The sequence below is a fragment of the Meleagris gallopavo genome, chromosome 25 (genome assembly GCF_000146605.3).
Source record: "Meleagris gallopavo isolate NT-WF06-2002-E0010 breed Aviagen turkey brand Nicholas breeding stock chromosome 25, Turkey_5.1, whole genome shotgun sequence".
NCBI classification, from domain to species: domain Eukaryota; kingdom Metazoa; phylum Chordata; class Aves; order Galliformes; family Phasianidae; genus Meleagris; species Meleagris gallopavo.
The window spans coordinates 4,273,793-4,286,323 of NC_015035.2; the positions used below are offsets into that span (position 1 = coordinate 4,273,793).

Below are 12,531 nucleotides of genomic sequence, written 5' to 3' on the forward strand. Positions count from 1 at the left end.
TTTGTGTGTGTGTGTGTGTTTTTTTTCCCCCATATTTGAATTTTGAATCGATAAAACCGTGCAGCGCCAACACGTTGGTAAGGGTTTTGATGCAAAAGCTGCACTTGCGCTCAGAATGAGCACGGAAGAGCTGCTCAGTGACGTTCGGAAGATAAAAGCAGACCGTGCTGAAGGCTCTGTTTTTAACCACGTCCTCGTGCTGCTCACCATGAATTGCTGTGGGATTCCTTACCATGAAAGATTGCATTTAAAGAGATTAGCACACGAGTTAAGTCAGCTGTCCTTAGAAGAAGGCAAAAGTGTTCAATACCCGAGGGATACCCGAGGAAGCAGAGAGCCACCAGGGCAGTGCCTTCATCGTGCAGCTGTCGGTTAAAGCTGATGAAATCTCTTGAGGAAATCAGCCCCTGCTGAGCCCCGCTGAAGTTCTGCTTCTGTTCCTTACACCACATCGCTCCCGTGCTGCCCAGCTCTCAAACGCTTTCTTAATCAAAACCTGCTTTTTACCTCTTGATAACTTGCCTGCAGCAATCGATCACCGGCTTTGGAAACGGCAGGAACAAAAGCAGGGAACCGGCAACAACAAATTGCATCCAAAAACTGCACTAATTGAGAAATTACATCTAAAAAACTGCACTAAACTAAGTACAGACATTCCCATGTAGAGTAGGTGCTGGCTCCTTACCTTCTGCATGGCCCAAACTACTCACATATACAACCTCAAATTCATTTTTGACCTTTGTGGTTTATAGAACCTCTACTGGGCACAGCGCACATCTTAGTTAAAAGTTTGCCTGTGCGCTTCCTTCCACCCTCAAAACACTCATCCTCAGGTATCTGGGGAAGAAAGTACTAAGCACCCTTACTAAAAACACGCACTTCGCTAGCAGCAGCGTTGCCTGTCAGACAGCAAAGGCAAGAGTAAAATGCTTGCCTACACTTAAGTTGTGGATTTTGTTAGGAAGGATTTAAGTTAATTATCCCCTATTATCATCACAGAATGGTTGGGTTAAAAGGACCCCAAGGACCATCATCACTTTGCCAGCACCTTGCCTATTTTTTTTTTAATAAGCAGAAGAAGGAATTGCAAACGCTCAGTGCCTAAGATGTTCGAGCAGTAACCACAGAACTCAACATCTCAAACTTCAAAGGAAATTAAATATCACTTCCACTGAGCTTTCTCTTGCTCCTGCAGTAATGTGACATTTGATAAAGCCTGAGCCACTCACCAAGCCCTGAGCCCTCTCTTACATGCTACAGAAATATTGTCTTGAAAGCTACTCTTGTGATCTATCACCCTTTCATCTTCTTAATGTGGTAGTGCACGTTTCAAATGATCCAATTATACAAAAATCACTTGTTCCTATGAAGTTAACATCTAGTTGCAAGAACTGCCATCAGAAGTATGGTTAGCAGTTTGAGATCAGCTACAGAAAAGTTCTTAATAAAGTTGTAACTAACCTTCCCTACCAGACTAAGGAAGGATTAATAAGATGTGCTTTGCCTGGTATTTTCTGACGGCATTGCTGGCACCAAAAGGTAGGAATGTCAGTTCTTAATTCAAAGCCAACGTGGGAGCTTGTAGAAAGTTCATTTTTAATAATTTGCTAATGGTACAACTGTAAAATTGGAGTGTTATTCAGGGCCAGTTAGAGTACTCATGCTAGAAGCTGCTCTCCTTCCTTCCCAAGTCCAGAGGGGTGCTGAGGACATTCAAGTAGAACAGCTCACCCCTCAGTCCTCTCTAGTCCTCTAGAGCTCCTCAAAAACATGTGCCACACATTTGTCTTTTGTGTTTCCTCCAAAGCAGAGGTGTTTTGTTAGGAAGAAAAGCTCCTGGAGCTTTAGCCTCAATTCCCAATTGATCTGTGTGTAACTGGAGAAGATGGATCTACTGCCGTGCAACGCTCAGAAAAAGGCTTGTTGATGCTAACGAAGTCTGTAATGTTCTTGTGACACCTGGTTCAGACTAATACCTTTCAATTTATGAAGTTATGCTTCACGACTGAAATCCCAAACTCACAATCAGAGATTATGAAATCAGAGGAGTAAACAGCTGGATCAGCTTCGTGTCCTCCTGCTGAGTGTGCCAGACTAGAAAAACAACTGTAAAAGCACCGTACCTCTCCCTTCATTTCTCAGGGGCACTGTAAGAAAGGCAACTGTGCAGAAGAGGAAACAACTGAACTGATGATCTACAAAATAAAGCAAAAAGCAGAAAAAGCATATTTTCCACGTCAACCATACTTATCTTTGGTGTTAGCTGTATAGAGAGTAAAATGTTTTGTTACAAACAATGATTTCTGTTGACTTCAGTCTAGCAAGTTAAGTGGCTGAACAAATATCTTCTTTGTATTATGGAAGCTGAAACACACTACATTTCATTTATACAGACAATGGAAAACAGGCTTGTCATCTTCATTATTTTTTCTGGTTCATTTTCCTGTATTCTTCTTATTGCAATGTTACAGCTCTAAACAACACTGTAAGTGCTTCTGGAGAAACAAGTTAAAATAACTTGATTATATTCAAGTGCCATGACTACATATAAAGTGACTTTCCAAACCAAGAGCCCATTCTTTAACAGTACCTGTTCTGCAAATTCAAGTTGACACTGATTGATCTAAAACAGTAACAATCACAACACAACTTCAGGTAATCACCATCAAATGTCATCAAGCAAAAATAGTCTTTATTCAAATCTCATGGAAACAGGGATCACTGTACTTTGCAAGACGGGGAAAAATAAATAAAAAATTAATATAAAACAAGGATATTGTCACAATACCAGAATATGGAACTCTATTTTCCCACAGATTACTGCAAGTACCTTTTTATCCCCTTTTGACTGTGCTATTCACAACTCTGTAAGTCCAAAAATATGAAACAGAAGTAGTATGAAACTTAAGACTTAGCACTTCCACTAAATGGCATACAGCAAAGGGCATCAATTCAAGGGCAAAGATTGTTGAAGCCATCATACCTACCTATCAGTCATCACTGCAATCTCATAAACCCACTACGGTGCAGTACTCACTCTCTGCAAAGCTCTTCCTGGAAAACAGGGCCATTTCAGTGATCTAGGAAGAACTGTATTCTAAGAGAACCTTTCTATAGAAGAGTAAAAGAGCTGAACAGCCTTGCACCAGAGAGCATTACAGGGAGTGAGTACTGCCACTAACAATGATAGACACACCATCAGGGCAGTTAAAAATATACAGCATTGACATGTTTTCTACTTCAATCACTTGTGCTACAACTACCAAACACGTACAAAAGACTTCTCTGACTGTTCCAAGTATGGTTGCAGCAAGGTTAGGATCTGGAGCGAGACCTTGACCGCGATCGGGAGTGTGACCTAGAGGCAGACCTAGACCTAGACTTGGACCGGGACCTCGGTTTTGAAACAGATTTTGACCTGGAACGGGAATCTGATTTGACATTTGGTTTTGACTTGGAAATAGACCTAGACCTAGAGCGAGACACCACGTGGGCAGCTGCATCCTCACCCTCACCTTTTGTCTCCTTTTTGTCAGACTCTGATTTTAGATGTTCCTTTTCTCTGGAGACTGATCGGGACTGCTCACGGCTGTCCTTCCTTTTTTCTTGCTGCTTGGTTTGCTATCTCGCTTGCTGCGCCTCTTGCTTTTCTCACTCTTGCTGCAGCTCCTGCTTCTACTTCTGCTGTCATCCCTGCTTCTCTTCCTATTTTTCCTTTTCTCCTTACTGTGGCTCCTGCTCCTGCTCTCATTCCTGCTCTTGCTCCTACTTCTAGCTTTGCTAATGCTCTTTTCCCTATCTTTGCTTCTACTCCTCAAACTCTCCCTTGTCTCTCCCCTGTCCTTGCTTCCACTCCTGCTCCTGCTCTTTTCCTTGCTGCGGCTCCTGCTCTTTTCTTTCTCATCACTGTTATGGAGAGTACCCTCAGATTTATCTTTACTTTTGTTCCGCGATTTCTCTGCACTCCTGCTGCGGCTCCTACTTTTATCCTCTTTACTTGGAGTCCTGCTTTTCTCTTTTTGGCCTCTGCTACGGCTCTTGCTTCGACTACGGCTCTTGCTTCTGGAACGGGACACAGACCTGAAAGGGCAAAGGCAACAGACGACATCACTTTAGTGCAGCCTGGATTTGACCAGAGCGTAAATACTGTGCATAAGTCAGAAAAAACACTTTTCCCCCACTTAAATGAGAAGCATCATCCTAAATTTAAGTGACTAACCCCCATTTCTTTCACCACAAAAACGAACCTGGATCTTGATCTACTCTTGGAGCGACTGCTGCTGGCACTGCGGCTCCGGCTCTTATGAGAATGCCTGCTTCGAGAGCGAGACCTAGAAGAAAATCCATCAGCTCAATGTTAGCATGTGCCCATGGAGAGCTTCTGGTCTCCTGCAGGTAAAAACCCACAGCATTAAAGCACCTTTTGAGATCTCTTGAACTTTTGAGAAACCTTGGTACCCTTATGCAGGAGGCACAACACACCAATGTTTACTTAGCTAGAGGCTGCAATAGGTCCACTTCATTTTGCAGCTTATTATTACGAACCAGTTATAGAGCTGCTATCTGCTGACCTGCACACACCACTCAGGAGTTGTGAAGACATAAGAGAACAGCAGGAATCACGACTGACTGAGAGGAAAATCCACATGAAATCAAGCTTTAAATTCATGAGTTGTTCCACAAACAGCAGAAGAATTTTATTACAAAGTTCTATCCCAAAATGGAATGTGGCAGTGTGTGCTGGAGCATTTCTCTTGATCACACAAAGTAAGCAGTACATCTCTACAAACAAGGACTGGGTGAGAGTTTCCAAATTGAGGAAGAACTGTTAGCCCTGGTGCCTGGAGCAGAACACAGTGTACAGAACTGAAGTGTTAGAAGTACCTTCTGCTTCATTCTCTATGCACAGCTCCACCTGCCACACAGCATTCCTCTGCAAGAAAGCAAGGACTACAGACTTAATGGAGTTGGGAAGAGGAGTAGCATACTGCCATGTATTTAGATAACTGATACACACATTGACTAAAGAAAACACTTCTGATACGAGATTTCCTTTGGTGACTTCCTGGTAACTAGGAAGTTCTCAAAAACTTGATTTATTGAGAAGTCAGAACACTTCCAAGGTGTTTAGAACCCGCTGCATGTTCATATAATTGCAGTTAGGTTCAGCCTCAGTGATGCCACCAGGAGACATACCTTGAATGGCTTCGGCTTCTGGAGTAAGAGCGGCGCCGTCTTGATCCAGGTCTGTCTTCCACTAATCTAATCTTTCTGCCATTTACTTCTGTCCCGTCCAGCTTTTCAAGGGCTCTTTTCATGTCAGAATAGGATTTGAACTCAATCACACCTTCATTTTTCCTTCCTTTGTGTGCATCTGCATATGTCACTTCCCCTGCCTGACGCATATAATCCTAGAGGAAGAGGACAGAATAACCATTGCCTCAAATCCAGAGTCAGGCTTCCAGGCTCTGCTCATCTCTCAGTGATGCTTGCATAGCCTCTTCTAGTCACACTCATGTCAGCAAGGGTTTTAAACAAAGAGCATTTGCAGTACTAAAGCCAAAAGTTCCTGAGCAAGCCAAGTAACACACTACAATTTCACAGAGTTTGTGCGATTAGAACTAAGGCAGCACTGATAATTTGAGCCAAATAATTTAAGATCTCTCATCTAGAGTCTAATGTCAGTATGGTTGGGCTATGGTAAAGTACAAAAGTGTTTCAAGAAATAGATGCTTACTCTCTAAATCCTGTTTTCAAAGGTAACTTGGGGAAAGGAACACCCTTAAAGGTTAAATATGAGAAGGCCTCACACAGGCAAGAAGGCTTTAAAGCAAGCAGACTTCCCTTCGTCCTCCACCTAGGCAGTACATTTCATTCTGCTGGAAGAAACCCCCACACAAATAAGAGCTGAATTCATTTTCCCACTTCATGCTACCTGGCTTCTCTGTTTCAATTACTAAGCAGGTCAGCCCTGCTCAGAGCAAGCTGTCACAGGGCCATCTCAGCCACTAGCTACTTCAGCTGCAATGGAAACAGCGCACAGAAATTTGGTTCAGTCTGGTTTTGACCCAGCTACTCCCATCTTAATTACACTGAAATGAAAGCTATTCAGAGAAGCAATGCATCCAGTAGAGAATTAATCATGCCATGCTCTACTTACAATTTTTAATACCAGAAGCAAAGACAAGCTATTGATGGTGTGAAGCATTAACAAAAGACATTTGAAGAATCTCAGTACGTACCTGAACTAGTGTTACACATTCAATTACAGACCAGTCTGTACTACGTCAAAGTTTGTTTAGAACAAATTTTACACATCCTTAAAAGAGAACCATAAAGAAAGCGTTCCTGTAAGAACAAGTGTTTTCAACCATTGCTGCTAAGTTCAATTAGGAAACACTGTCTTTCTGCACCTGCTATTGGAATGCTGCTCCCTGTCCTGCCCCTCTAGTCCACTATGCAGATAATCACAAGTTAACACCACCTTCAGGGGACTCAGATGTAGTGCTGTCTACACAGTGTTACCCAACATTTCCTCTGCTGAGAATCACTTTCCATTCCTTCAGACTTTGAGAGAACGTTCACTTTTGGCAGAGATGGTTGCTCATTCGGGAAGCATCCTCTCCCTGAAACAGCCTTTAAAACAGTTTTTTCACGCTGTGGAAATTTTTAAGAGGGATTGTGCAAGAATGATGCTATCTTTTCCAAACAGCTCTTAGAAGCTGATGGTTAAAATCCAAACAGGCAAGGGCAAACTCCTTTGTCTCTGGTGACTCCTACCATGGGCCTGACTAAAATGTTTCCACAGGGCTTAACAATATTAATCATCTGTGAGTGATGGTTTGTTAAGGCAAATGTTTTTCTCCCACCATCCGAGGACACCAAGCCTGCAACTGCAGCTCCCAATGTTGCATGCAACACTAATGGCTTTGTATACACAAATACACATCAAGACTGACTTAATGTGTGTATTGCTTCAAAAAAAATCTACTTGTATGCACATGAGCACACAGACTTACTAACATGTTGGAGTTAAAAAACGACAGGTGTATGAGTTTTCTTTGATGAAACAGAAGCTAACCTTTTTACCCTTTGTGCTCCTTAATAGAGAAAGGGTAAAGAAAGGGGCCCCATACCTTAAGATCTTGCCAACTGCAGCGGCTTGACAAATTTTCCACAATCAATCTGTATTCTGTACGGGTTGGAGGACCGTACTTATCTCTTCCGCTTCTTCTATAACCATATCCACCTTTAGGAGGTGACAAGCAGACAGCAGTACTTCAACCAGGGAAATGGAGCACTCAGTCTACACCCCCCCCCAACAAAACCGTTCTGCCCCATCTGTTTCCAATGCATTCAAAATTCACACACCCACAAGTCTAAAATAAATAAATAAATAAATAAATCCCCCTTGTACAAAACGTTACAAAGATCCAAAGTGTTAAAAATTATTACGAGCACATAATTAAAGCTACGCACAGAATTATAATTAAGTTAAAAGTAACATGCAATTAAGTTTACTCTTTAAAACAGATTGAAAGAAGAAACCAAATTAAACCAGTTTACTAATGTTACTTACATTGCTTACAAGTTTTCTGAGTATTTGATATGAATAAAGATTTTCAGGCACCTATTTCAGATTAATCTCATCTGTCTCTAACCCTTGGGATCCTCACCACCCAGGTCTAATGGGAAAAGGTTGCAGTTGTCACATGGCTTCCTTTTTTGGTCAGCCAAGGGCCACAAGTTCAAAGAGCCACTCATGGAAAGGTAACCCAAGGTCAGCAAATGGAACAGGCAGTCATCTTAGCCTCAAAGGACTCTTAATTAAAACATTGAGGTCTTTGTTAAAGCTATGTTAAACATCACATTGCAAATAAACCATTAAAATAGTTAAACAAAACGATAATAAAAAAATAGTACAAGAAAGCATGTTTATTAATTTATCCATTAAAATAGTTTAATACAACAAGTTAAATATTCAGATCAACAGTTACATTTACAGTTACAAAACACTATTCACAACTTCATATCATTTTCTTTTAAAATTACTTAAAAATAAAAATAAAAAAAATAAAAACCAAGCAAAAATATTTTATTTAAAATAAGTCACTGATACAAATGCATTGTAGTGCTTACTGCGTCCAGAACCATAACTGCTGTCACGACGTGGGCCTCTGGCATGCTCCACGATCACTCTTTCCCCACAAAGATCTTTACCATTTAGCTCATAAACAGCATCATCTGCATCTCGCAGGTCATCGAACTCAACGAAGCCATACCTGGGGAGAGGGGGGAGAAAATAAAGAGAAGAGAATCACTCGAAACTGAGGCCTGAGGTCTTCATACTCGCAACAGCTGTCTCTGCAGAACCACACGAGGGAACCTCTGTGTGCTGTCCTTTAGTGAACACCAGCTGCATTCCCGGTTCTGCTGAGAAACTGTGTTAATTTCAGTACCTCACATGGAAATGCTCATCTACCTGTGCAAATACATGGGGTCTGTACACTGTGCTTTAAAGGCCAAACAAAAAAGAAAACGTGAAGTCAGGAAAAGGGATTTGCTTTTGGTCTTAAATACACTCATTTTCTCTTGACTTGTGGGCAGTAACAGCCCAGAAAGCACTTTATGTCTACCAGATTATAACAGCCCAAGACTTCAGAGAGCATGGGGAGACCAAACCTTGCTATGAGATTTAAAAAAAAATGCAGCAACAGCAACCAGAGTTGCTGGGGTGAACAGAGAGCACCACAGCCAACACAGTGCAAAGACAGCACTGGGTGAAGGCCCAAGGAATCACAGAATCGAGGCTGGAAAACACCTCCAAGATCATCTGTCCAACCATCCACCCACCACCAACATTGGCCACCATTGCACCACGTCCTTAAGTACACATCTACACAGCTCTTCAACACCTCCATGGACAGTGAGTCCAGCACTCCCTTGGGCAGCCTGCAAGCACCCAATCCCCTCAGTCAGGATCCCAGAGGATGGTTTTTAAACCCATTTCTTACAGCTGCTTCTCAGGGCACGCTGGTGATTTGCTTAAAGCTGCAAAGCAAATTCAGGGGAGCACTGAAGTAAAACACAAGCCTGCCAGTTCCTAAATACATGTTTAAAGAAAATAACATTGTGTAAAATGCCCATCACCATGCATTTGTGGCTTTTTTATTGTTTTCCACCCACCAAAACACCTTCAAGAAGGTCCCACAGAGACGATTATGACCAGCCAAACCTCAGCTGAAAACATTGTACTTCCTTCTCCTCACTTGCTCCAGAAGGAATGACTACATATCTACCCTATGCTGTTCATCCTATTCACCAAGGAGTGTAAGAACACAAAAGTAGTCCTAGAATAAGATGGGCCAGCAACAACAAAATCACACTCCATACCACTCATAAACGAAAGTAATGCTGATCCACTTGTTAAATACGTGTAATATTGCACTGTATGATCCAAACCCATGAATCAAACCCCTTCGGAAGCATAGTTTTACGCCACAGAAAGCCACGACTGCTGACACAGCTTTAACTACAGCCATCTGAACCTGCTGTTATTTGACAGCAGTGCAAGTAAATCTTCTTTTAAATGTCTACTATTACTACTTCATATGTGGCATAAAACTACTTGCTAAAAACGTCAACGCCATTTACTCCAGATAATGTGAAGCTACACCATTTTCTGCTCTAGGATAAGAGGAAAAAAAAAAAAAGGAAATTCTCTTGAAAGAGAATTTAACAGCTTACAGTCCATTCCAATTCACGTGATGTCTTTGAGTCCTCCTGCTCAGATGAAGCTACAGTCAGAAAAGGGAATATCAGGATCTTCAGACTGCTTGAAACATAACAGTCATTTAAGTGAGTTACTGAAGTTATAATCTCAGAAAATTCAAACTTAGAACTTCAACTATTTAAGCATCCCTTAACATTTGGTAATCTTTCTTTGAAATTGCTTCAGTAATGATCAACATTGCCACCAATGGTCTGCTATCAAAACTGAACACCTGAAAGCAACAGAAAAAAGTCTCATCTTATTCATCTCCATTAATATTAAGGAAGAGAAAGGCATGAATCCTTTGGAACAATAAGAAGAGTTCAGTGGAATCGTCACTCCTGACATCCAGCTGTGCTGGCTATCACCATTTCGTGACACCAACCTAATTTTTAATACTAGCTGCTCTCACCGAAGCCAAACATTTGGCAGGGAAATCAAATCACTTCTCTTTAGGCAACAAACACAGGTTTTGAACTTAGCGAGATGAAAAAATTGAAGCTCGAAGCTTTTGGCTTTGATCTGTGCTCCTCAGTGTGCTGCAGAAGTTCCGTCCCTCCTCTCGCAGGGATTTCTCCAAGGCGAAGCCATGAACACCAGAAAGCTGCTCAGGGTGATGCAGGGCAGGGAAGTACACAGACAGAATTATTTGTTAAAGCTGGCAAGATTGCAAATTGGTCTCACCACCAGCAAAAGCTGCCAGCTTTCAAGTTATTACTGCTAGTTTTTCTCATGCTTTTCAGAAGATAAAAAAGCAGGCTGAAAAGTCCAATTTTCTGGTCACTTATACACACACTACTGCTGTGCACAGCTCCAGATGTCCATGTAGGAAAACGTGAGAACTATGAGCACACAACCAGAAACTTCAAACAGAAATGGAAGGACCTACAAGGAATAGACATTTATTCTCTGGTCCTTCCCTCAGGTAAACATTGTTCAAAGACTTTGAACTGCAAGCTTAAGTTACGACTAGAAGCACCCGAGACCCAGCAAAGCCTTCAGGACTCTGCTGCATCACATTCCAGTCATCTTATTGCTGAAGCACTTCAGCTTAGCTGCTAAAATACTGACAGGCTGATCTCCTGCAGGCTGAGCACTGCCAACAGCCCACCAGCTTCCAGAAGAAACTGAAAGACTCTACAGAGTGAAACACTGTGCAGTCATTTTTAATCATTTGCTAAGCACTACTAAAAATAAGCTGACAAGAAAGGATCATTGGGCAAACAAAGCAATGGAGTGCTCCAGCAAATGTCGAGCACAAGGCGAACCCAAGCAGAACAGCATCAAATCTGATAGTTTGAGTCAATAGCTGTCCAACTGGAATTTAAACACAAGCCACCGGGAGCCTGCAGAGACAGCTTCAGGATAATGCCCTATAAATGCCCATCCTAGAAACATACACGGAGCTCTATAAATGCCCACAGCAGAAGCAACCTACCACAGAATCAGCAGACAGCAAGGCAGATGACCACTCAGTTACACGTGGTTTCCTGTATCCCTCCAGTTATCTGCAACTTTTGAACTCTGTCTCCCCCAAGTGAACTTGGGTGTCACATTCAGGATATTCACACTGTAGGTACGGGCTGTGCCTTCCCTTTCACTCTGCAGCCAGTTGTAATTGGCACTCAGGATGCCCTGAGTGATGCTTTCAGCTTTGGCCAACTGAACTCAACACAGCTCCCCACAGAGCACTTCTAAATGCTCAGCTGGCATGGAAGGGCCACTCCTTGAAAGACATTTCTCAATTAAGCAAGAGGACCAGCCCATTAGCTGCATCAGATATGCCATTTGGTAGATCTATATCCGTTAATGAAGGATGTTTTTCCCCCACTGACATCTGCCTACGAAGTACAAATATTTCTTTCAGAAGTTTCATACAACAACATAAAAACAAGATACCCCTTGAGTTTCCAAATATTTGAGCAGACTTGAATATTACCTGGCTAAAACATCAATATGTGCATACTTCTTTGTTTCAATAACTGCTTTTATTTGTCTTATGAACCTGTTAAATGCCCACCTCCCAGTAAAGCCAGTGTAACAGTTTAGTGAGCTTTTTGTTAGGCTCTAGCTTTTAGAAGAGATCTATTTACAAACAGAAGTGATAATTGGCCCTCTTGGCTAATAGCAACAAATTCCATATCCCACTCAGTCTTCCTAAACAAGACTTCAAGTTCTTTTACAAAGATGCCAGCACTCATTAGGTGGGCAGCTTCAAGAAACAGGAAAAAAGAAAGCAGCAATTTGTTTCCTCTCGAGAATCCATACTTGGACGTCTCGTGCAAGTGCTGGTGGATCGGGATCCAACCCTCCAAATGCAGCAAGGAGTCCTTATGTTACCACAGGTGCACGGCTGCAGGGGAGGCTGCCCACAGGCATCCCACCCTGAGTGCTGGGGAGGGGGCAGGCGCTCAAGTACATCTGCATGGAGCCACTGCTGCCCTACCAGGCTGGGTGCTGGGAAGGGGCTCCACCACAGCTCAGTCCAGCCGAGAGGCCACACAGAATCACAGAATGGCCTAGGATGAAAGGGGCCTCAAGGATTATGAAGCTCCAACCCTCTGCCACATGCAGGGCCACCAACCTCCACCTTTAATCCCAGCCCAGCTGCCCAGGGCCCCATCCAACCTGGCCTTGAACACCTCCAGGGATGGACGGGGCATCCACAGCCTCTCTGGGCAGCTGTTCCAGCACCTCACCACTCTCTCTGTAAAGAACTTCCCCTGACATCCAACCTCAATCTCCCCTCCCTCAACTTC

General features: G+C 42.6%; 1 protein-coding gene across 1 annotated transcript; it reads right to left on the minus strand.

Annotated features, from left to right (window-relative positions):
- Positions 1-2,670: 2,670 nt before the first annotated feature.
- SRSF4 (serine and arginine rich splicing factor 4) lies at positions 2,671-8,314 on the minus strand (the record flags this gene model as incomplete). The annotated part of the gene is given in 6 exon segments (XM_010723445.3): positions 2,671-3,602; positions 3,605-4,080; positions 4,248-4,331; positions 5,197-5,411; positions 7,137-7,249; positions 8,140-8,314. Coding segments are annotated over 6 exon segments (1,350 nt in total), but the record flags the coding sequence as incomplete, so codon positions are not given.
- Positions 8,315-12,531: the final 4,217 nt, after the last annotated feature.